The 23,419-nt window shown below is 42.6% G+C and overlaps 2 protein-coding genes across 6 annotated transcripts in view; one reads left to right on the top strand and one right to left on the bottom strand.

Annotated features, from left to right (window-relative positions):
* Positions 1 to 2,648: 2,648 nt before the first annotated feature.
* On the bottom strand, positions 2,649 to 7,187 carry ciao2a (cytosolic iron-sulfur assembly component 2A). Its single transcript, XM_064930491.1, has 5 exons — positions 6,878 to 7,187; positions 5,612 to 5,776; positions 4,166 to 4,215; positions 3,639 to 3,684; positions 2,649 to 3,336 (listed from the first exon to the last, which is right to left on the bottom strand). Exons 1-5 carry the CDS (start codon positions 6,903 to 6,905, stop codon positions 3,236 to 3,238), a joined length of 390 nt encoding a protein of 129 aa, XP_064786563.1. The 5' UTR covers positions 6,906 to 7,187; the 3' UTR covers positions 2,649 to 3,235.
* Positions 7,188 to 7,928: 741 nt separating this feature from the next.
* Positions 7,929 to 23,419, top strand: part of spg11 (SPG11 vesicle trafficking associated, spatacsin) — an 80,059-nt gene continuing 64,568 nt past the window's right edge. For all 5 annotated transcript variants that reach the window (XM_064930489.1, XM_064930487.1, XM_064930490.1 and 2 more), the window contains exons 1-10: positions 7,929 to 8,365; positions 8,518 to 8,705; positions 8,939 to 9,166; positions 9,350 to 9,548; positions 9,862 to 9,999; positions 10,176 to 10,558; positions 16,660 to 16,805; positions 16,894 to 17,026; positions 21,700 to 21,855; positions 23,202 to 23,380. In XM_064930489.1, the coding sequence (XP_064786561.1) occupies positions 8,136 to 8,365; positions 8,518 to 8,705; positions 8,939 to 9,166; positions 9,350 to 9,548; positions 9,862 to 9,999; positions 10,176 to 10,558; positions 16,660 to 16,805; positions 16,894 to 17,026; positions 21,700 to 21,855; positions 23,202 to 23,380 (1,980 nt within the window). In that variant the 5' untranslated portion in view covers positions 7,929 to 8,135. The remainder of the gene's footprint in view (positions 8,366 to 8,517; positions 8,706 to 8,938; positions 9,167 to 9,349; positions 9,549 to 9,861; positions 10,000 to 10,175; positions 10,559 to 16,659; positions 16,806 to 16,893; positions 17,027 to 21,699; positions 21,856 to 23,201; positions 23,381 to 23,419) is intronic.

Below are 23,419 nucleotides of genomic sequence, written 5' to 3'. Positions count from 1 at the left end.
TAAATAGCAAAGACTTAGATGACCTGGAGCCAGGGGGTTTGGCGACGGATATGTAGAGAGGGCCAACCAACGAGAGCATACAGGTCGCAGTGGTGGGTAGTATATGGGGCTTTGGTGACAAAATGAATGGCACTGTGATTGACTACATCCAATTTGCTGAGTAGAGTGTTGGAGGCTATTTTGTAAATTACATCGCCGGTAGGATAGTCAGTTTTACAAGGGTATGTTTGGCAGCATGAGTGAAGGATGCTTTGAGAAATAGGAAGCTGATTATAGATTTAATTTTGGATTGGAGATGTTTAATGTGAGTCTGGAAGGAGAGTTTACAGTCTAACCAGACACCTAGGTATTTGCAGTTGTCCACATATTCTAAGTCAGAACCGTCCAGAGTAGTGATGTTAGTCAGGCGGGCAGCGATCGGTTAAAGTGCATACATTTAGTTTTACTAGCATTTAAGAGCAGTTGGAGGCCACAGAAGAAGTGTTGTATTGAATTGAAGCACGTTTGGAGGTTTGTTAACAGTGTCCAAAGGGCCAGATGTATACAGTATGGTGTCGTCTGCGTAGAGGTGGATAAGAGAATCACCAGCAGCAAGAGCGACATCATTAATATATACAGAGAAGAGAATCGGCCCGGGAATTGAACCCTGTGGGACTCCCATAGAGACTGCCAGAGGTCTGGACAACAGGCCCTCCAATTTGACACATTGAACTCTGTCTGCGAAGTAGTTGGTGAACCAGGCGAGGCAGTCTTTTGAGAAACCAAGGCTATTGAGTCTGCCGATAAGAATGTCAATCACAACAGAGTCGAAAGCCTTGGCCAGAGCAATGAATACAGAGCGATGAATACGGCTGCACAGTATGGTCTTATCGTTGGAGTTTATGATATCATTTAGGACCTTGAGTGTGGCTGAAATGCATCCATGACCAGCTCGGAAACCAGATTATGGGGCGGCAGGGTAGCCTAGTGGTTAGAGCGTTGGACTAGTAACCGAAAGGTTGCAAGTTCGAATCCCCGAGCTGACAAGGTACAAATCTGTCATTCTGCCCCTGAACAGGTAGTTAACCCACTGTTCCTAGGCCGTCATTGAAAATAAGAATTTGTTCTTAACTGACTTGCCTAGTAAAAAAAAGGTAAAATAAAAAATAAATAAACATTGCAGAGAAGGTACGGTGGGATTCGAAATGGCCGGTGATCTGTTACCTTTGCTTTTGAAGATTTTAGAAAGGCAGGGCGGATATAGGTCTGTAACAGTTTGGGGCTAGAGCAGTGGTTCTCAATCCTGGGGACCCAAAGGGGTGCACATTTTTGTTTTTTCCCCAGCAGTACACACCTGATTCAAATCAAAGCCTTTAGATGAGTTTATAATTTGAATCAGCTGTGTAGTGCTATGGCAAAAACAACATTGTGCACCCCTTTGGGTCCCCAGGACCTGGATTGAAAACCAGTGGTCTAGAGTGTATCCCCCTTTGAAGAGGGGGATGACCGTGGCAGCTTTCCAATCTTTAGGGATCGCAGACCATACGAAAGACGTTGAACAGGCTCGTAATAGGAGTTGCAACAATTGCGGCAGATAACTTTAGAAAGAGAGGGTCCAGATTGTCTAGCCCAGCTGATTTGTAGGGGTTCAGATTTTCCAACGCTTTCAGAACATCAGCTGCCTGGATTCGGGTGAAGGAGAAGTGTGTGTGGGGGGGGAGCCAGGTGGAAAGCATGGCCAGCTGTATAAAAATGCTTATTGAAATGTTCAATTGTGTTTCCTAGCCTCAGCGCAGTGGGCAGCTGGGAGGAGGTGCTCTTATTCTCCATGGACTTGTGTCCCAAAACCTTTTGAAATTAGTGCTACAGGAAGCAAATTTCTGTTTGAAAAAGCTACCCTTTGCTTTCCTAAATGACTATGTTGGTTCCTGACTTCCCTGAAAAATTGCCTATCGCGGGGGCTATTCGATGCGAATGCAGTGCGCCACAGGATGTTTGTGCTAGTCAAGGGCAGTCAAGTCACAAGAGAACAAGGGGCTATCTGTTCTTAGTTCTACATTTTTTGAAAGGGGCATGCTTATTAAGATGGTGAGGAAGGCACTTTTAAAGAACAAGCAGGCATCCTCTACTGACAGGACTAGGTCAATATCCTTCCAGGATACCCGGGGCAGGTCAATTAGAAAGGTCTGCTCGCTGAAGTGTTTTAGGGAGCGTTTGACAGTGATGAGGGGTGGTCGTTTGATATCTATGATGGTGCCCGTGTTTACAGATGTAGGGTTGTACCTGCTAGGTTCCGTGATAATTTGCGTGAGATTGAGGGCATCTAGCCCTTAGGACGGTCGGTGTGTTAAGCATATCCCAGTTTAGGTCATCTAACAGTACGAACTCTGAAGATAGACGGGGGGCAATCAATTCACATATGGAGTCCAGGGCACAGCTGGGGGCTATAACAAGCAGCAACAGTGAGACCTATTTCTGGATAGGTGGATTCTTAAAAAGTAGAAGCTCGAACTGTTTGGGTACAGACCTGGATAGTAAGACAGAACTCTAAAGCTAACTTACGCCCCCTTCGGCAGAATAATGATGCATTTAGCCATTTCAGGTGAAAAATAACCCCAGCAGAAAAGATATAGAAAATACAAATTCACCTCAAAACAACAAAAAAAAACTGATTTTTTTAGGAATATGTTTTATTTCCCATTTCAATCATGATGTTAGAAAAAGATCAAACAAGACAAAGCCATATACACTGCTGTCCATTCTGTGGCGATTGTTCAAGGGACGTTGCTCAGAAGTCTAAAAACTAACTGGGAAGTTCACATTTTCCTGCAACTCTTCATCTAATCCCTTAGTGATTCTTTCATGATGACAATAAACTTGAAATTCTGTTAAGGATTTGGACTTGTTTTTTTTTTACCATGGTGGTTCTTCACAAAAGGATTTAAGAAATTTGAACAGTTCCGATCAGGTAATGTCCGACATATCCTCCAGGCACTGGTAAAAAAAAAAAAAAAAAAAAAAAAAAAAAAAAAAAAAAAAAAAAAAAACACATTCCATGATGGCTACGATTTTAAGTTGATGGCTGGGTCGCATTCATTAGGGTACACTGTAGCAAAATGTTTTACAACGGAAAGCAAAAACTAGCATTTCTAAATGGACAACTTCAGCTAGTACCCCCCTGTTTCAGTCCATTTTCTTCCATTTGGTGCCAATTGAATACCTTGGTCTAAAGTAACTGAGATGTCAGTCCATTGGCTCAGTCATCAGGTTCAGTAACACACTGCTCCACAATGTCCCGCAGGTTGGGGTTCTCCATAGCAGCTGCTACTCTCTCCTTGTCGTTGATCTGTTTGTTAACTGGAGGGAAATGGATAAAATCACAATAGGTTTCCTTCTATTGTCCAACTGCATAAACGGGACCAAATGGGTTTGAACCTGGATTGTCTGAGCACCACAAGTAATGTTATTCCCGCTGAGCTAAAGCCTGAAGGTCTGTAAAATATTACCAATAGGGGTTCACAGAATTGCTGGTTTCATAAGACAAATTGGGTTTTTTGTGTGTAAATACAAAATATATCCAATGTCTGACATTTCTCTTTTATTCAAAATACATTTTCTGGAGATATGGATAAGGTGGTGTTGTAAGTAATAACACTTACTATCTTCCTCGGTAGAATGGGTTCCCTCAGAAATGAAAATGTCCAACTGTTGAACAAGAACAGATACATTTCCACTTTAAAATAACAATAAATAAGCAATTCATCTGCATGAAGTTGGAAAAACTAAGTGTGTGTGTGTTCCCACAGACAGGTCTAATCAGGGAGAAGCATTGGAGGTTAGCGCACCAGAGATACAACCAGAGCCAGAAAACAACCACACTGCATTTTCATAGGAGCCCCTTTGTTCCAGAGGCACTGCATTATAAACCAAGGCAGCACAAAAGGGGAGAAGATTTTACAACACTGTTTTCCATTTAAATTATTGGCTTCAGAGACTACCCTTGCAAATAAGACAAAGCGCTATGCATCAAAGGTTTGGAAAATAGGACTTTTCGTAATGATAAATCACTGGACGAGAGAACGTGTCCTTACTAAACAGACTAACATTTTGTGCATCAACATTGATTTAGGGATTAGTTGTATGATAACACTTTTCCTCTGATGGGTGTAATCCCCTCGCTGCTTACCTTGTGTTTAAATGGCAAGCATCTTTGCAGTTTAACTTGTAAGCACAGGCCTGAAACACACGTTACAGAATAACTTACATTGATGTCTGAAGTAGGCAATTTCTGTGTTTCCCCTAGGGTTTCTTTTAAGCAGCGGTGGCAGAGTTAGGGGGAGTAATACATCTATATTATATTTCTTATACCCGCTGCTGAACACATATAGGGGAAACAGATTAAAATAAATATATATATATATATATATATATATCCATAGAACAGAGTTAATTGACCCTGTGGGAAGAAAGCTCATGTTACAAAGAGAGTGAAAAGCGGGGGTTTCTCATGAGACTGCCATTTAACATTCGTCCCCTTCAGAGAATGATTGGGAACATTCACTGAGTGTTAAAAACATTAGGAACACCTTCCTAATATTGAATTTCACACCCGTTTCCCCATAGAACAGCCTCAATTCGCCAGGGCATGGACTCTACAAGGTGTTGAAAGCGGTTGGTTGGATGTTCTTTGGGTGGAGTACCATTCTTGACACACATGGGAAACTGTTGTGAGAAACCCAGCAGCATTGCAGTTCTTGACACACAAATCAATGCGCCTGGCACATACTACCATACCCCGCTCAAAAGGCACTTAAATATTTTGTGTCGACAATTCACCCTCACAAGCCACATCTCAATTATCTCCAGGCTTGCAATTCCTTATTTTACCTGTCTCCTCCCCTTCATCTACACTGATTGAAGTGGATTTAACAAGTGGCATCAATAATGGATCTTAGCTTTCACCTAGAATCACCTGGTCGGTCTGTCATGGAATGAGCAGGTGTTCCTAATGTTTCTTACACTCAGTAGGTCTAGACAAAGTAGATCGATGCTACATAAAGTCAGACCACCTATGTCGAGTTACTTGACAACCTTTTGGAAGTAGAAACTGAAACTAGTGGAAGTATAAAATGCAAAGTCTGTTGCATTTCAGTCATGCCAGTCTGAGTGCACTAATACGCCAGAGTATGTTTGGAGAGGTGCCTGCTTGTGCTCCAGTTATCGGTCAATGGCCACCGATGCCACTATAGCTTTAAAGACAACATTGCCCATTGCATGGCACTTTATCATATCCCTATTTATTAAAAGGATAGGAAAAGGGGCCTCACAGACTCTTACATTCTCTGCCTGTGCTGCCAACTTCGAGGTAGACAAGAATGTAGTAGAGATAGTTGTAGCTCTATAAGCTCTATGTAGCTCTATAAGAATGGTAGCCTGAGTGTCAGTCTGTTTATGCTATCATGCCAACTCCTTGTCACTCGTTATGTTAGGCTTGACAGCAACAGCAATGGAAGCAATGAAGATGTCAACAGCACAAACAGATCTGCGACCAGACTATGAGAATGCTAAATATCTATTTCTGTTCATGTCAGTTATGAACAGTTATTTCTTATCAGTTGAAACAGAGACACACCGATTAGTGTTGCCAGAGAGCAGTGTGGGACAGTTGGGGAGAACTTGATAATTATGAGATACTCGTCCTCTCCAAGTTCTTGGACTTCAACACATTCTTCTGACACGACATCCAATTCCTCCAACGTGTTAGGTTTCTCTGGGTCTCGAATAGTACGTATGACATCTGGGGAAAGAAATTGGGGTTGAGGTGGTGAACAAGCACATCACTTCGAAATATTAACTATTTCAGCTGGTTATACTGACAACTAGCTAGCTATCAGTTGAAATTAGCAGTTGTCCGAATGTTTCATTATCATAGAGAAAATAAGAAATTGTAAAACAATCTCAGATCTTTTAGTGTGGTCTCTCCGTTGGTCACTTAGGCGTTACAACCATTGTGACCTGTACGCTCTCGTTGGCTGGCCCTCGCTTCATACTCGTTGCCAAACCCACCATGTCATCTACAAGACCCTGCTAGGTAAAGTCCCCACTAAGCTCACTGGTCACGATCGCGTCACCCAACTATAGCATGCGCTCCAGCAGGTATATCTCTCTGGTCACCCCCAAAACAAATTCTTTCTTTGGCCGCCTCTCCTTCCAGTTCTCTGCTGCCAATGACTGGAACAAACTACAAAAATCTCTGAAACTGGAAACACTTATCTCCCTCACTTGCTTTATGCACCAACTGTCAGAGCAACTCACATATTACTGCACCTGTACATAGCCCACCTATAATTTAGCCCAAACAACTACCTCTCCACCTAGTGTATTTATTTATTTATTTAGCTCCTTTGCACCCCATTATTTCTATTACGACCTTGCACATTCTTCCACTGCAAATCTACCATTCCAGTGTTTTACTTGCTATATTGTATTTACTTTGCCACCATGGCCTTTTTTGCCTTTACCTCCCTTATCTCACCTCATTTGCTCACATTGTATATAGACTTATTTTTCTACTGTATGTTTGTTTTACTCCATGTGTAACTCTGTTGTTGTATGTGTCGAACTGCTTTACTTTATCTTGGCCAGGTCTCAATTGTAAATGAGAACTTGTTCGCAACTTGCCTACCTGGTTAAATAAAGTTTAAATTAAAAAAAATGTAAAAAAAAACGACCAGACTGGTCAACACAAACTGTTCTGGGACCAGGCTAGATAACCATAACTGGCCTAGTTCAATAAAGGTTCAATCAAATAAAAAATAATAATACTAGCACGCAGCACGAAAACCTGTCTATAACGTTAGCGAACTAGCTGTATCAAGATGAAAATAAACCAATTTACCGTATACTTCTAATGCTTTCTCTTCCATCTTTTGGGTCCTTGGTGCATTCGTGTTGTCTAGCAATCCGGTGAACTCCAATACTTTGTGACTCAATGTAACTAAGTGAGATAAAGCTAGACACTATTTGAATTTTTCATATACTCGAGCTTTCTGAGAGACTTCGACATCAGTGTTTTCACGCTCCCCTAAACTAGACAGTATGTTCACCGTTTAATAAAACACACTAGCATATGGATTGGCTCATCAACGCGGTTTTTATAAGACTTAAGCTTTGACATCTGCGTAGGTTGTGACAAACAAAAAGTAATCACTAGTTAACACAGTAACAAAGTTGCAAACCCCGCCCATTTAAAAAACAACGCTATCTTAATTTTAAACATAACGCTAACCTTAACCACAATGCTTAAACATGCATAACCCTAACCTTAAATGAATCCCAAAAAGTACATGTTTGTTTTCATACATTTTTACGTTAGCAAACATGTTCTTTGTGGCTGTGTTATCTAGTGGGAAGCAAAACGAAAGCCCGTGCTGGCTGTTTACTTCCTCCTTCAGATTCAGGCGAAAGCAAACGCTGCAAGATCTATACAAGATCGGTTTTCTGCTCTGCATGCATAATAATTTAGGACTTATTATTTGGTGTATTCATTAATTTATTAATATTTTCAATAATTTGCCTTTAAACGGCAATTTAGGGCGTAAAATATCAAGGTTTCAACAGTGATGCTATCCTTGCTTCTGCTTTTCTTTTAAGTTTTATGGAAGACTACACCTACTGTATGGGGTATTGGAAAAAAAAACATATTCCATTGCAGACATATAAAAAAACAAATTAAACAACCATCACACTACTTCAGTCACAGTTCAAAGCACACCACCACACAAGCTCGGGTGGCTGTGAGCAAGGAGCATTCATCGACAGGATTCCTTGTAATTCCTCTGGAGAAAAATATATGAGCGCTATCCTTGCTTGATTATTACTGTCTTTTATGTATATCCTTTTTCGTTCTACTATTGGGCAATAGTTAATCATCTGATACAGAGAACGCATGTCATGTGATTTGTGTCAGGATGGAGGTAAGAATGTTTACGTGAAAGAGGAACACGCATCCGCGAAAAAGAAAACGATAATGTCCAAATTCTATTTGAATTGTTCTCTCATTTGACGACAAGTCGACAGCTGAGTATATACAACTGTAAATAGCTAAATTACATATGAGATCGTATCAGTTGTAAGGCATCTGCATCAAATTCGACATGATTATGATAAATATGTTGCACAGATCTGAAACTCGAGATAACTGTGCATTAGAAGTTGCTCTCATCCCGGAGAGCAACCTCTGTGAAAATGTTGTGGACACAGCAAAAGCTAAAATGGCCCAAGGCTGCTCCTTGCTCTGCTGCTTGAGTGGTGCTGGGGTGCTGACAGTCGGCGACATTTCAGAGAGCAAGGCACCGGGGAGAACGGTGGATGGCACATATACAGAGTGAGTAAAGTGAGCTAAAAGAAATGTAAACTCCCATGCATTTGTTTCCACATTGATGACGGGATTAGTTCACACATCTCGTGTCTGTCTGTGCGTGGGTGCGTGCTATATCTTCAAAAAGTTATCTAATTGAATGAATTCCTCGTCTGTAGCTTTGCCTGGGAGGAGGTGACAGTTTACAATGGAGCCCGTGGCAACTCTAGACTTCTGGCTGTGAGCTCTGAGTGTGAGCTGACACTGTATGAACTGGAAGCAGAGGGCCCTACCTCTGGCCCTCTTGTCTCTGCCTCTGAGTTCACAGCAGAGAAGCTACTGCAGCTGGTCAAGGAGAAAGCCCAGAGTACGTGACGCCAATGTCTTTATCATTATCAGTTTAATTCAGATTGAAAGTAGTGGATTATATTTGTTTTAGAGACCACATTAGGGTACACAGAATTAGCAGTTGTGCCTGAAGTTGTACTCATTGTTATTTTCATAGCTTTGAGTGTTATTTTACATACATTCCAACTTTAATCTATCCATATGAATTCGTAACCTATACTAAACTGCACAGCTTGCATTTTGATTCTGCAGGTGTGGCTGAGGTGGTGTCCTTGAGGCTGCTGTCCTTTGTGGATGCCAGAAGCTTTCTCCTGCTCAACTCCAGTGTTGTGGTGCAGCTGCAGTGGCAGCAGGGGGCTGAACCGGTGACCCTGACCTGCTGCAGCATCGTTCTGCCCCCAAAGGCCCCCCTGGACACATGCACTGACTACCAGCTCTGCAGATGCATACTCTTTGTGTTGACCACAGCTGGAGTCATATGTATCCTTAACAATTTTATGTGTAGTAGTTAGCCCTGAGACACAGGGCTGTGCAGACTTCTATGGTGTCTAGCCATAACTGCCATAGGAGTCTACAGGCATCTCTCACAACTAAGTCATAGTATCTTACTCTGATCCTGATTGTCTTTCAGTATACTGCTCTATCTTTAACACAGTGCTCCAGATGTGTTTGACAGTGCTGAGGGGAGGAAGCTGGCCAGTGTAGACCTGCCCTCGTACCACACTGCTGGGCTGGGGGAAGATGAGCCGGCCCCCTACCTGGACTCCTTCTGTCTCCTCCAGGTGTCTCCTAACCTGGGTACTGCTGTTGCTGCCACTCAGTCTAACACTGCCTTTGCTGTCGACCTCAACCACTACTTCAGGTATTTCAGCAGTAAACAGGGAAGAACTATCACTGAGACTCACCAAGATGGTTTACTTGTGATTCAATCTGTTCAGTCCACCTGGATATCTCACAATTGGTCTTTTCTTGATTCCTTGCTTCCTTTCCCAAATGTATTCAAGGAGAACATCCTTGGTTCTGCCCTTGGTACCTTTTCCTTCAATGTGTTTTTAGAAGGAGGCGAGGAGAGGGGACACGAGCCATCAAGGAAAGGCAAATTGAGAAGGGTTTCCTATGAGCCCCTTCTTTCTTTAATTGACAGAAGTTGTTGTGGATTTTTCCTGTCCTGGTAGGATGTACCCAGAGCATCTGATGTGTCGAGTGGTCCCCAGTCGCCCTCCCCTCAGGCCCCAGGGTCCCTGTGACGAGGACAGCCTCTCCAGCTCCATCTACAGCCACACTGTGCTGGGCACCTCCTTCAGCACTGACCGGTAAGAGGAAGAGCATAGAAAAGAACAGAATAGAATTCTCTCAGTGTTGTACATTGCATTTTGGTTAAAGGGGAGTGTATTGCATACCATTTTTTGTTTTTATCTTTAATGCCCTGAAAGTTAAATGAGGAAAATAATTATTTGTTTTCCTCTCTCCCCCTTCCCGTTATCTTCAGGTCCTGGGAAGCTAGGCTGACTTCTCTGTACAACAAGGCCAAGGCTACCCCTCCCTCTTCTCCTCAGACTCTGGGGGCTCCTTGGTTTAAGGATTTCCCCCACATCGAGTGTGGGCGGGCAGCTATCGCTGCCAAGCTCTCCCAGAGCAGAGTCCCATCAGGGGGAGCCACCATGCAATTCTCTGTGCCTGACACAACTGCCCCAGTGCTGCTCTCAGTCTCTGAATTCTCCACTGTGTTGACCTTTGTCTCCCCTGGCAACAGCGAGACAACTGTGGCCTTCTGGGATCTGCAGTCCCAGAGTGTTACCTACCACCGGCCCACCTCGCCCACCGTGCCTATCCAGCGTACCGCAGAGGAGCAGCTCAGCCTGCTTCTGAAGAGTGAGTCTGCTACTGCACACATATGAGAGGTGTTTAGTGTTCCTGAGTGGTCCAGTCTCAGCCATGACTCAAATCTGCTTGAAAATCAGAGACAAGGTTTGAATATTGCTGTCCATCAATGATTCCCAACCAAATTTACTAAGCTAGATCAATTTTGACGAAAAAAAGGTAACTTTTCAGTTTGTCGATCAGTATAACGTACTATCTGCTTGCCAGGACAAGTACAAAGCCATGGGTCAGACAAGAAGAAAATGGATTAAAGTTGTTCGATTGGACAAGTAAAAAAAAACATCTTACAACCAACCACGCAATGTGTTGCACACTGTCCTCCAAATTTCTGCAGAGCGCATCGGACTATAATATTGTAGGCCTGCATTGACCGTGACGAGTGGTGATTCAATCATGAAGTCAGAAGGATATGTTTTCGTGATCAAAGCGTGCGTAGTGGAGTGTACACATTTGTTGACATTCATTGCTTGTTAGTGAGCCCATTTATAGCACATTTTTTGTCAGAATTAAAATCCTGGAAAATGAATGTTGTGTGCATCACCTGCATGTGGCATTGGGTTGCTGCCAAAGGAGCAAAAGAGACATTTGCGCAGAAGATAAAATAATGACATACAACAAACTAGCAAGATTACCAGCTAAACTACATTATGTTTTGAATTGGCTGTCTCGCTAGTTAACTATTGAGCTATTAGCATGTATTATTGTCATGTCTGATGTCCTAAAATAACTCCACAGGCATTGGTGTATAATGGCATATGACAGACATGCAGTTGATATGGGTGCACAGTTGATGAAACTAATGCTGCATACTCTCAAGTGCTCAAAATTGTCTAGGATTCTCCTCAATTCAATACTGGCCATATAATTCTGACAAAGTTACAAAAATATTCCTATAATAGCCTAATTGACAAGTAACTCCAATGCTGTCAAGATCTCCCCAGAACGCTGAATATTTTAACCTTACAAATAGATAAACATCTTAGTTAGCTACCTCATCCAACTTAGCCATTTGATCCCTGGTTTGTTGAATGAGAGATTTTTTTATTTTTTATAAAGACATAAGTATTTGGTTGTAATTGTGGTGTTGCATAGTGGCCAACCATCCTCCAGGAGGGCTACTGGGTGTGCAGGCTTTTGCTCCAGCCCCGTTTGAACACGTAACATTGTTAAAATTCAGCTGCTCAACAGAACCTTGATAAGCTGACTGGTGTGTTTGGACAGGGTTGAATCAAAATCCTGCACAGCCAGTAGCTCTCCAGATGTGGAGGGTTGACAGACCACGTGTTTTATATAGTAGCCTTTCAGTGCAGTATTTTACATTGTAGGGTTAAGTGGCTTGCTCAAGGCAACAACGGCATGAAATACTGTATGGGATCAGAGACCAGCAGTCGTCCGTTGCCAATACCAGTGATAATAATGAATGTTATTTTGTGAAGTGGTTCCTTGCATAATACAACACCATTTTCAATCACAGTTTTGGCCCATTATGTTAGGGAACTTTTTTGGGGGGTGGATACAAGTGAATTGAGCTTTCGGACAAGTAAAACATCAGTGCTACTTGTCTGAAGGACAAGTGGCTAAAAAAGTTAATGTCAGGCCCTGTATGGGGAGTCATCGACCAATCCTATTCACCTGAAGCAAACTGAAATCACTCCAATTTCTTAAATTTTTCACTCTTCAAGCTCAGCTGAAGGAAGAACATTTCACGCAATTTACAACTCTTCAAGCACACGAAGGCCATAAGATTTGTCTCCGGCTTAGGTGTCGGTTAGTGGGGAGAGAGTACTCCTAGATGTTGCGAGTTTTGGGTCTTGGTAACGCTTTTTGTGTTTGCTAAAAGCGAATTACTTTCTGCTCAGCTTGTATAGCCAGTGCTTCCTTGCTTGAGTAAGACTATGTTCAAAAAGGCTAAACAGCCGAGTTTGAATCTCCAACCGTGCCTTAGGGCATGTGGTTTTACAATGACAATTAAAGATACTCACGTGTACTGTCCTGTTTCCTGGGGTGGAAACACGCTTAGGAGGCCATGGCTAGGACCAGTTCGTGTGACCACTGTCTCCGGCTGGGTTCAACTTCCATTGGGAGTCGGGCTGACTTTTTGAGAAAGATTGGTGGTCGGAGTTGATATGGGTGTCATCTTAGCTGAGTTAGGCTCATTCCGGTTTCTCTGACAGTGTTCAGAGTCCGTGTTTCAGGGATGATATAAACTCAGCAAAAAAAGAAACGTCCTCTCACTGTCAACTGAGTTTATTTTCAGAAAACTTGTGTAAATATTTGTATGAACATAACAAGATTAAACAACTGAGACATAAACTGAGTTCCACAGACATGTGACTAACATAAATGGAATAATGTGTCCCTGAACAAAGGGGGGGTCAAAATCAAAGTAACAGTCAGTGTCTGTTGTGGCCACCAGCTGCATTAAGTACTGCAGTGCATCTCCTCCTCATGGACTGCACCAGATTTGCCAGTTCTTGCTGTGAGATGTTATCCCACTCTTCCACCAAGGCACCTGCAAGTTCCCAGACATTTCTGGGGGGAATGGCCCTAGCCCTCACCCTCCGATCTAACAGGTTCCAGACTTGCTCAATGGGATTGAGATCCGGGCTCTTCGCTGGCCATGGCAGAACACTGATATTCCTGTCTTGCAAGGAAATCTCCCCTGCAGCTGGTGGCATTGTCATGCTGGAGGGTCATTTCAGGATGAGTCTGCAGGAAGGGTACCACATGAGGGAGGAGGATGTCTTCCCTGTAACGCACAGCGTTGAGTTTGCCTGCAATGACAACAAGCTCAGTCCGATGATGCTGTGACACACTTCCCCAGACCATGACGGACCCTCCACCTCCAAATCGATCCCGCTCCAGAGTATAGGCCTCGGTGTAACGCTTATTCCTTCGACGATAAACACAAATCTGACCATCACCTCTGGTGAGACAAAACCGCAACTCGTCAGTGAAGAGCACTTTTTGCCAGTCCTGTCTGGTCCAGTGACGGTGGGTTTGTGCCCATAGGAGACGTTGTTGACGGTGATGTCTGGTGAGGACCTGCCTTACAACAGGCTTACAAGCCCTTAGTCCATCCCCTCTCAGCCTATTGCAGACAGTCTGAGCACTGATGGAGGGATTGTGTGTTCCTGGTGTAACTCGGGCAGTTGTTGTTGCCATCCTGTACCTGTCCCGCAGGTGGGATGTTCGGATGTATCGATCTTGTGCAAGTGTTGTTATACGTGGTCTGCCACTGTGAGGACGATCAGTCCGTCCTTTCTCCCTGTAGTGCTGTCTTAGGTTGCTCACAGTACGGACATTGAGATATATTGCCCTGGCCACATCTGCAGTCCTCATGCCTCCTTGCAGCATTCCTAAGGCACGTTCCCGCAGTTGAGCAGGGACCCTGGGCATCTTTCTTTTGGTGTTTTTCAGAGTCAGTAGAAAGGCCTCTTAGTGTCCTAAGTTGTCATTACTGTGACCTTGATTGCCTACTGTCTGTAGGCTGTTAGTGTCTTAACGACCATTCCACAGGTGCATGTTCATTAATTGTTTATGGTTCATTGAACAAGCATGGTAAACGGTGTTTAAACATTTACAATGAAGATCTGTGAAGTTATTTGGATTTTTACGAATTATCTTTGAAAGACAGGGTCCTGAAAAAGGGATGGTTCTTTTTTTGCTGAGTTTACTATCCTTAATTGGCTCTGGATAGTTTTCAGACTATGAATTGGCTGACATCAGTCCGGGGCAGCCTGAAGCCCTTGCTTTGGATTCGGCGGGGGAGAGTGAACCATTGGTGGTGAATGCGCCTTTGATGGCGATTTTCTCCCCTGCAGCAGAGTTCCTCCAGATTTGGGGAAGGTATTTCCTGTCCCTGCAGCGGTGAAGTGTTACTTAACCCAGTTTAAAGATCTTGCTGATTTAGTGGCGAGTTACTTAACTACAGAGTATAACAAGGGGGCTAGTCCTAGCTCAGAGGTTCCTTGGGCCGGAAATCAGAACGCGCAGTTCCTTCCTCATGTCCAGACACGGTTTTCAAGAGTGGTGGATATGAAAACAAAAATGACAACCCTGGTTCCTGGAGATCATCCACCTGTTGGCCGGGGACCCGTAGGTTGAGGGAGTCTCCTTTTCAGAGCTCTTTGGTTGACATTTTGATGTTCTTGCAATAGCTTTTTGGGCGGAGCGTTTCTTTTTCCACATTGAGTCTGTGGACCTGAAGTTCCTTTCCTAGAAATTTGCACTGCTCATGGTGTCGGCAAAATACGTTGGGCATCTCCACGCACTTCCTTTTTGAAGTTTGCACCTGGCAACTCCAAAGTGAAACTACATCCTAATCCAGTTGCTCTCAAGGTTATACCTATGAGGGGGTCGCTGGCTTTTGAGCAGTCTCTTTCTCACCCCCACCATTTGTTTCCAGTGAACCACGAAGGCAGCATGGCCTGTATCCTATATGGATAGGAACAAGGATATCCGTGTTGTGACCAGCTTTTTTTTTGTCTGTTTTGCTAATCCAGGGTGCTTTCTAAGCAGCGTCTGTCTTGTTGGATTGTGGAGGCTATCTCCCTGGTGTGTGGCGGCTTCTTGGGCATTGTTCATGGGCATGAAGATTGGTGATATCTGTGCTGCAGCGAGTTGGGGTTCTCCCACATACATCCAATCAATACAATTTCGCAAAAGGTAACTGCTCCCGGTGTGGCTCATAGTGTTCTTATGGCTGGTTGCGGGAGTGGATGTCCGGCAGTGCACAGATGGCGCATTTATCTGGGTTACCACAGTTTCCCTGTGGGTTTGAGCCTTGGGTTGCAGTGGTTCGTCAATGAAGTGGCACGCATTATCAAGTCACAGCAGGTGCCCTGTTGTTTTGGACTTGCGGTTCCTTGTATGAGATCTGACTTTTCAGGGTCCCAAGGTAAGTGTTGTTCTTGCCAAGGTGGGTGGGGCTTGTAGACTTGGGCCGCTGTGGTTGATGTTAGACAGCCTTTTGTCCTGGTTTCCCTGATTTGAGCCTTGGTCTGCCTTGATGCGCAGCAGCGTGCAGAGTGCGTTTTATCAGGGTTAACACAGTTTTCTGTGGCTTTGAACCTTGGGCTACGGCAGGGCGCGAGTACACAGTTTACAGGTTGCTGCAGGTTTTTTGTCGGATTCCTGCAGTAACCATTTTGATGGTGGATCTTTGATGTTATGGGGCTATTTTGCTTCCACAGGTCCTGGGGCTATTGTTAAGGTCAACGGCATCATAAACTTTTTCCCAGTACCAGGAGATTTTAGCCAAAAACCTGGTTACCTCTGCCAAGAGGCTGAAACTTGGCCGTAAATGGATCTTCTAGCAAGACAATAACCTCAAGCATCAAAATACAAATAAATGATTAGTTGGCCAGAAAATCAACATTTTGCAATGGCCATCTCCGTCTCCGGACTTGAAAACCTGCAGTTTGAATGAAAAAGGGCAGTCCATAAGCGCAGACTAAGGATATCAATGATCTGGAAGGATTCTGTATGGAGGAATCGTCTAAGATCCTTCCACATGAGTTCTCCAACTCATAAAACAAGGGAGAGTAAGGCTCAGTGCCTTTCTCTGAGCAATTGTTTCACTGGTAGAATAAAATAATATAATTTCCCAATTTTTTTGTGTGTGTAAAATATAGCTCAGTATTTTTGTTATTCATTTTATACAGTAATTTTTGCTCATTTTTATCAAGGGTGTCAGTAATTTTAGGCTCCACTGTAGGTTGCCCTTAGAGTTGTGCAAAGTTGGGTGAATCTTATTTTAAGCTGTAATCTGATTCACAGCTGTAATGGCTGCCAAAAGTGCTTCTACCAAGTATTACCTCTGGGTTGTGAAGACATGCAATCATTATTATTATTATACCATTTTTTTTGTCTTTTTTATTAATTTGGGAAATGTTCTATAATATTCTTTCACTTTCAAAATGTGGATTAGGTTGTGTAGATTGGTAAGAAAAACAATCAAATGGAATACTTTTTTAGATACCACTTGCACACTTTTCTTCTGTAAAAATTGAGTAGACTTTCACTAGGCACTGTATGTTTTTGTTATTCATGTCTGTATGGATGTTGAGTGTAGCTCTTGTGTGTTGCAGCGTCAGGCCTGTCCCTGGTGCTGTTTGCTGTGTCACAGGAGGAGCTGCTCAACAGACTAATGGTATTTGGCAGTGCTGGCACAGTGGACTCTCTGTGCCACCTTAATGAATGGGGCCGCTGCGCCATACCCATTCACGCGTTGCAGGTAGGAGGCCTGGGGCCCGTTCAGTTGGCTAAATGGTTTGCTTAACAGTACGTACTGAACGACACATGCCTTTGTCTTGTATTTGTAGGCTGGTCTAAAGAACCACCAGTTGGACACAGTGGACTTCTTCCTGAAGAGCAAAAATAACGTCCTGACTCCACCCTCTGGGTATATTCTCCCTGACCAATCAGCTGCCATCACAACCCAGAGCCAGCTGAAGAGTAAGGCCTTTACAATCAATTTCATATTAATCACATAAAGCCCTAGAATCCTAATATAAATACTTAGTATTAATTACTATGGCATACAATTATACTAAGTACAAATTTGACATGCATCAAATCTAATATTATTTGTCACATGCGCTGAATACAACATAGATCTTACTTACAGCCCTTAACCAATAGTGCACTTCAAGAAATAGAGTTAATTTAAATGTAATACATATTTTCTTAAGTAAAAAATAAAAAGTAACACAGTAGAATTGCATAACAATAACAAGGCTATATGTAGGTAGGGGTGAAGTGACTATGCATAGATGATAAGATGAATAACAGCGAGTAATAGCGGTGTAAGAACAGGGGGGGTCAATGTAAATAGTCTGTAGAACTTTTGGAAGATCTGGGGACCCAGGCCAAATCGTTTCAGTCTCCTGAGGGGGAAAAGGTGTTGTCGTACCCTCTTCACGACTGTCTTGGTGTGTTTGGACCATGATGTTGATGCTACACTATTTTATGTCTTTGTGCCGGGGCGCCCTGTTATTTTAAGTGGCCCAGGCATCTTTAAGATTTCATTACATGCTTTATGAATTTCAATGTGCAATTTATGTTTGTTTATTTTTCAATAATTATTCACTCACTTAGGTTGGAGTCATTAAAACTCATTTTTCAACCACTCCACAAATTTCTTGTTAACAAACTATAGTTTTGGCAAGTCGGTTAGGACATCTACTTTGTGCATGACACAAGCAATTGTTTACAGACAGATTATTTCACTTATAATTCACTGTACAATTCCAGTGGGTCAGAAGTTTACATACACTTTAAAAAAATACATTTTACAACTTTTTTTTCTCCCCAATTTTGAGGTATCCAATTGGTAGTAGTTAGTCTTTTCTCATCGCTGCAACTCCCGTACGGACTCGGGAGAGGCGAAGGTCGAGAGCCATGCGTCCTCCGAAACACAAGCCAACCAAGCCACAATGCTTTTTGACACAATGCACATCCAACCTGGAAGCCAGCCAGTGTGTCGGAGGAAACACCGTACACCTGGCGACCTGGTCAGTGTGCACTGCGCCCGGCCCACCACAAGAGTCGCTAGTGCGTGATGAGAGTATAAACACAATGGTACCACGCAGCTGTCTTACCGCTCAGGAAGGAGACGCGTTCTGTCTCCTAGAAATGAACGTTCCTTGGTGCAAAAAGTGCAAATCAATCCCAGAACAACAGCAAAGGAACTTGTGAAGATGCTGGAAGAAACAGGTACAAAAGTATCTATATCCACAGTAAAACGAGTCCTATATCAACATAACCTTAAAGGCCGCTCAGCAAGGAAGAAACCACTTCTCCAAGTCCGCCATAAAAAAGCGGACAAAGATCGTACTTTTTGAAGAAATGTCCTCTGGTCTGATAAAACAAAAATATAATTGTTTGGCCCTAATGACCATTGTTTGGAGGAATAAGGGGGAGGCTTGCAAGCTGAAGAACACCATCCCAACTGTGAAGCACAGGTTGGCAGTATTATGTTGTTGGGGTGCTTTGCTGCAGGAGGGACTGGTACACTTCACAAAATAGATGGCGTCATGGAAAGGAAAATTATGAGGATATATTGAAGAAACATCTCAAGACATCAGTCAGGAAGTTAAAGCTTGGTCGCAAATGGGTCTTCCAAATGAACAATGACCCCAAGCATATTTCCAAACATGTGGCAAAATGGTTTAAGGACAACAAAGTCAAGGTATTGGACTGATCATCACAAAGCCCTGACCTCAATCCTATAGAAAATTTGTGGGCAGAACTGAAGAAGTGTGTGCGAACAAGGAGGCCTATGAACCTGACTCAGTTGCACCAGCTCTGTTAGGAGGAATGGGACAAAATTCACCAAATGTATTGTGGGAAGCTTTTGGAAGGCGACCCGAAAAGTTTGACCTAAGTTAAACAATTTAAAGGCAATGCTACCAAATACTAATTGAGTATATGTACACTTCTGACCCACTGGGAATGTGATGAAAGAAATTAAAGCTGAAATAAGTCATTCTCTCTACTATTATTCTGACATTTCACATTATTAATTAAAGTGGTGATCAAAACTGACCTAAGACAGGGAATTGTTACTAGGATTAAATGTCAGAAATTGTGAAAACTGAGTTTAAATGTATTTGTAAACTTCTGACTTCAACTGTACCTTTTCAAATATTGCATTTTGTAAATAGTGTACAGTTCAAGTGACACCTTTCATCCATTTGTCGTGTTTTATGTAATGTAGTATTGTGTTGTAAGATCAATACACTTTACTGAGTTATAAATCAGGCTGAAAATAAGGCATACATTGATAATTAAATTGAAACCTACAATGTAATGGTTATCACTGTGAGGACCCTCTAGGTTGTAAATGCAAGTAATCTGCAAATCCTATACCATGCATGATAATTAAATGCTTGGGGGAACACAGACACATGAACAGAAACACGAACAGCACACACACGGGGAGAGTTACGACGGTAATGATTCATATTGTGCATTGACACATGGGAGCTATTGGGCCGCCGTTGTATCAGCCTTGCCTCCTGAGTCCTGCTTGGATCGTTGTATAGTAGGTAAAGCTTTGGAGCCCCTTAATCTAGCCCACTGGGAGTGGCTGACAAACAGAAAGGAACAAGTATTTGGTATTTTATCAGGATCCCCATTAGCTGTTGTGAAAGCAGCAGCCACTCTTCCTAGGGTCCACACAACATAAAACATGACATAATACAAAAAATGTATAAACAACACCAGCTCAAAGACAGAACTACATACATTAAATAAATATCACAAACACACACACACAAATGTGTATTTAAATGTGTCTGCGTTCCTGTATGTGTGTGTACTAGTATGTTGTTCCGGGCGGTATACCGTATTTTACTATACACCGGTATTTATGCACGGGCCGGTTTGGGTTTTTACTTTACCTTCTATAACGGTATTTTAATGTTTGGTTTGTTAAATGTGATACGCCGTGTGTCACATCTATTTTTATAGTTTACTCCGCCACTTGAGTCATCCCTCTCCACTTTCTCTCTCTCCATGCCGCTTTTCACACAGACCTGCCCCCCCCCCGTCACTCAAGGAGAGCATTTGTTGCTTGACCACGAGACACTTTCGTTCAGTCTGCATGGTCAACGCAGCACATGCAACAATGTTGATGACAACAATGTTGTTTCCACTTTGATCTTAATATAAATCCACAAGCGTTCTATAATTACAATATTAGTTTGTGTTTCTTACATCTGCAAACAGCTAGTTTGTCATTTCTTAGCAAGTTCAGCTAAATCAACAAGTACTGAGTCAGAGCAAACGTAGCTAGCTAATACAGCCTGATCCCAGTACTGGTGGAGGCTTAAATCAGCATGTTTTTTTGTGCAACAGTATCTTCTTAATCAAAGAGGAGTAGGCGAAGCATGAATATGTTGGCTATATGAATAAAAATGTAATATAGCCAAAGATTTTAGGGTTCCCTAGCAAACACTGAACATCACTTTGGTTCCTACCCTGTCACAATAACTCGCCCATGTCATTTTCATTCGTTGTCATGTTAAGCACTGTATTCAAAGTGCCCACTATTATTTATATTCTAACTATAGAATTATAATAAACATTCTATTTCCATGATTTGAAAAGTTCACCGATCTAAATCGCAATTGAAGCATTTAGTTAAAAATAAGGCCTAGTATTTTTGCCCATATTGTGGCAGTGTGGAAATGATCTCAAATGAGTGCAGGAAACCATTTTAGGTTAAGGTTGAATTGAACAGTATAAAACAATCACAATTGGGAAAGACCCATTTAAAATAATTTAGAATGTGTTGCCACCCTAGGGTCACGAACTACTCATAATGCAAATGTAGAACTTTTATTTTAAAGTCTGTAGATATAGAAACTCCAGCACACTGGTGAGTTTAATGCTCCAAAAATGTAACAGATCTTATATTTCAGTCTCAATAGGCCTTCATCAGGGATTTCTACTGATGTTATCAGGACCAAACTTGTTTGTATGGTCTATGTTGAATCATGATAAGGTCTGATGATGGTAGGTGTGATATTTTGGCCCTATCGCCCAGGCCTAACTGTGAGCATACAGTTTGTGTGTGTTTGTGTAAGAGAGAAAGGAAGGGGACAATGCCCTAAGATACCTCATGCGATGTCAGCTAGAATTACCGCTCCTAATAGTAATTGCCTTCTCACACAATGTCTCACTGTAGTCTCATCACAGCCTAGTAATTGAAATTGTGTGCATGCGCCCCCATGCCTTTAATTTGTTTGTGTATGTGTGTGTGGTTGATGTTTTCTCCTACTGACTAGAATAAATGTGTTCAACCTCTGTAGTGTATTATGAGCTTCAAATTAATATTTATGGAGTGTATATGTAAAAAAGAAAATGTATGGGTGCCTTCAATGGGCAGGACAGTGTAGTTACCAGAATGTAATGAATAGAACTGTAGCAAACACAGCCATTACAATGGCAAAATTCCCCCCTACACATATGACCTAGGTACAGATCTAGGATCAGCTTCCACTCCCCCAATCCTAACCTTAACCATTAGTGGGGAACATGCAAAACTGAATAAAGATCAGCTTCTGGAAGCAACTTTATCCTACTGCAGATATGACAGTATGAGTGTTTCTCTGTTCCTGTAGATGTCCAGGATCTGTGTCCGGCTCTGGACCTTCTGCGTTGTGCCATCAGAGACAATCATACTGAGGCCCAGAGCCGACAATTTTCAGAACAGCTGCTCAGCATCACCCTGGCCTTCCTCAACACACAAGTCAGGGCTGTCCTCTCCGCCACAGAGGGTAAGACATTTCTCTCGCCGCGTTCCCCATGCTTTTGCATGCACTGCTTGCAGGTTAAACCTATGTTCATTGCTACACACGCCAGTAGATTCTGAAGGTTGCTAACAAACTTTCAAAAAACATTTTGGAGAAAATGACCACATGTAAATAAAATAAAAAACGTTTAAAATCCGTGAACAATCCCTTTAAGATTTTTGAGGGGACACTGCATCAACCTGCTTGGCTACAGAATCCAGTTGCTGTAAGCATGATGCATTAGGAGTGCTGCCTCACTGAGCAGAGTCATGGTTGAGCGGTAACCCTCCCGACTCTAGGCTCATGTACTACAACTCTGGAGACTGGGTTTCAAACCCTTCACACTAATATGCCTGATCCATTTCCCACTTTGTTTCTCACCTCTCTGAAATGAAATCAATAAAATTTGAAATCCACTCACTTTAAAATAAAAAAATACTGCTATCTCAAGCAATTAGCCATGGCTGGCACGAAAACATCTGCGGGAGATTGCATCAACCTGCTTTAGTTGCCAACTGTATAACAAAAAAATCAAATTGACATTAGAATTTTGTTTGCTTCCACATGCAACAGTGAATTGAAATGAATTCATTAGGCCTTAATCTATGGATTTCACATGACAGGGCAGGGGCGCAGCTGTGGGTGAGCTTGGGAGCCCAGCCAATCAGAATAGGTTTTTACCCACAAAAGGGCATTATTACAGACAGAAATACTCCTCAGTTTCATCAGCTCTCTGGGTGGCTGGTCTCAGACGATTACGCAGGTGAAGAAACCGGATGTGGAGGTCCTGGGCTGGTGTGGTTACACGTGGTCTGTGGTTGTGAGGACGGTTGGACGTATTGCCAAATTCTTTAAAATGACATTGAAGGTGGCATATGGTAGAGAAATGAACATTCAATTCTCTGGCTACAGCTCTGATGGACGTTCCTGCAGTCAGCAAGCCAATTGCACGCTCCCTCAGAACTTGAGACATCTGTGGCGTTGTTGTGTGACACAACTTCACATGTTTTGGATCTTTTATTGCAGCTCCAGAGACATGGGACTAATACTTTACATTTTGCATTTATATTTTTGTTCAGTGTAGAAAAGTCTATAGAAATAGAAACTCCAACACACTGGTGACCTTAATGCTCCATAAATGTACCAATCTTTAATATTTCAGTCTCAATAGGCCTTCATCAGGGATCTGTACCGATGTTTTTAGGAGATCAGGCCTAAACTTGAGTTTGTATGGTCCATGTTGAATCATGATCTGGTCTGATGATGGTGGGTGTTTCAAACTTTCGATAACACAGAGGTTTCTCCCTGTTCTCTAATTTCTTTCTTCACAGAGCTGGATGAGAACCTGCAGGAGTGTGTGGAGATCTTGGATAGTTACGTCTCGGATCTGCGTACCTTCATGAAGAGGTTTCCCTGGCCAACAGGTGGCGACACTTCCACCCTTGTCCCATCCCCCATACCTGTACCTGAAGAGGTGGAGAATGATGACTGGAGTTCCCTCTCTTCTGAGGTAAAAACACAGTGAAGCTTTCAGAATAGCTACTTTATT

This window comes from Oncorhynchus masou, chromosome 22, assembly GCF_036934945.1.
Source record: "Oncorhynchus masou masou isolate Uvic2021 chromosome 22, UVic_Omas_1.1, whole genome shotgun sequence".
Lineage (NCBI taxonomy): Eukaryota > Metazoa > Chordata > Actinopteri > Salmoniformes > Salmonidae > Oncorhynchus > Oncorhynchus masou.
The sequence above is the reverse complement of the archived record's forward strand: the minus strand, read 5'-3'. Positions and strand labels throughout refer to the sequence as shown.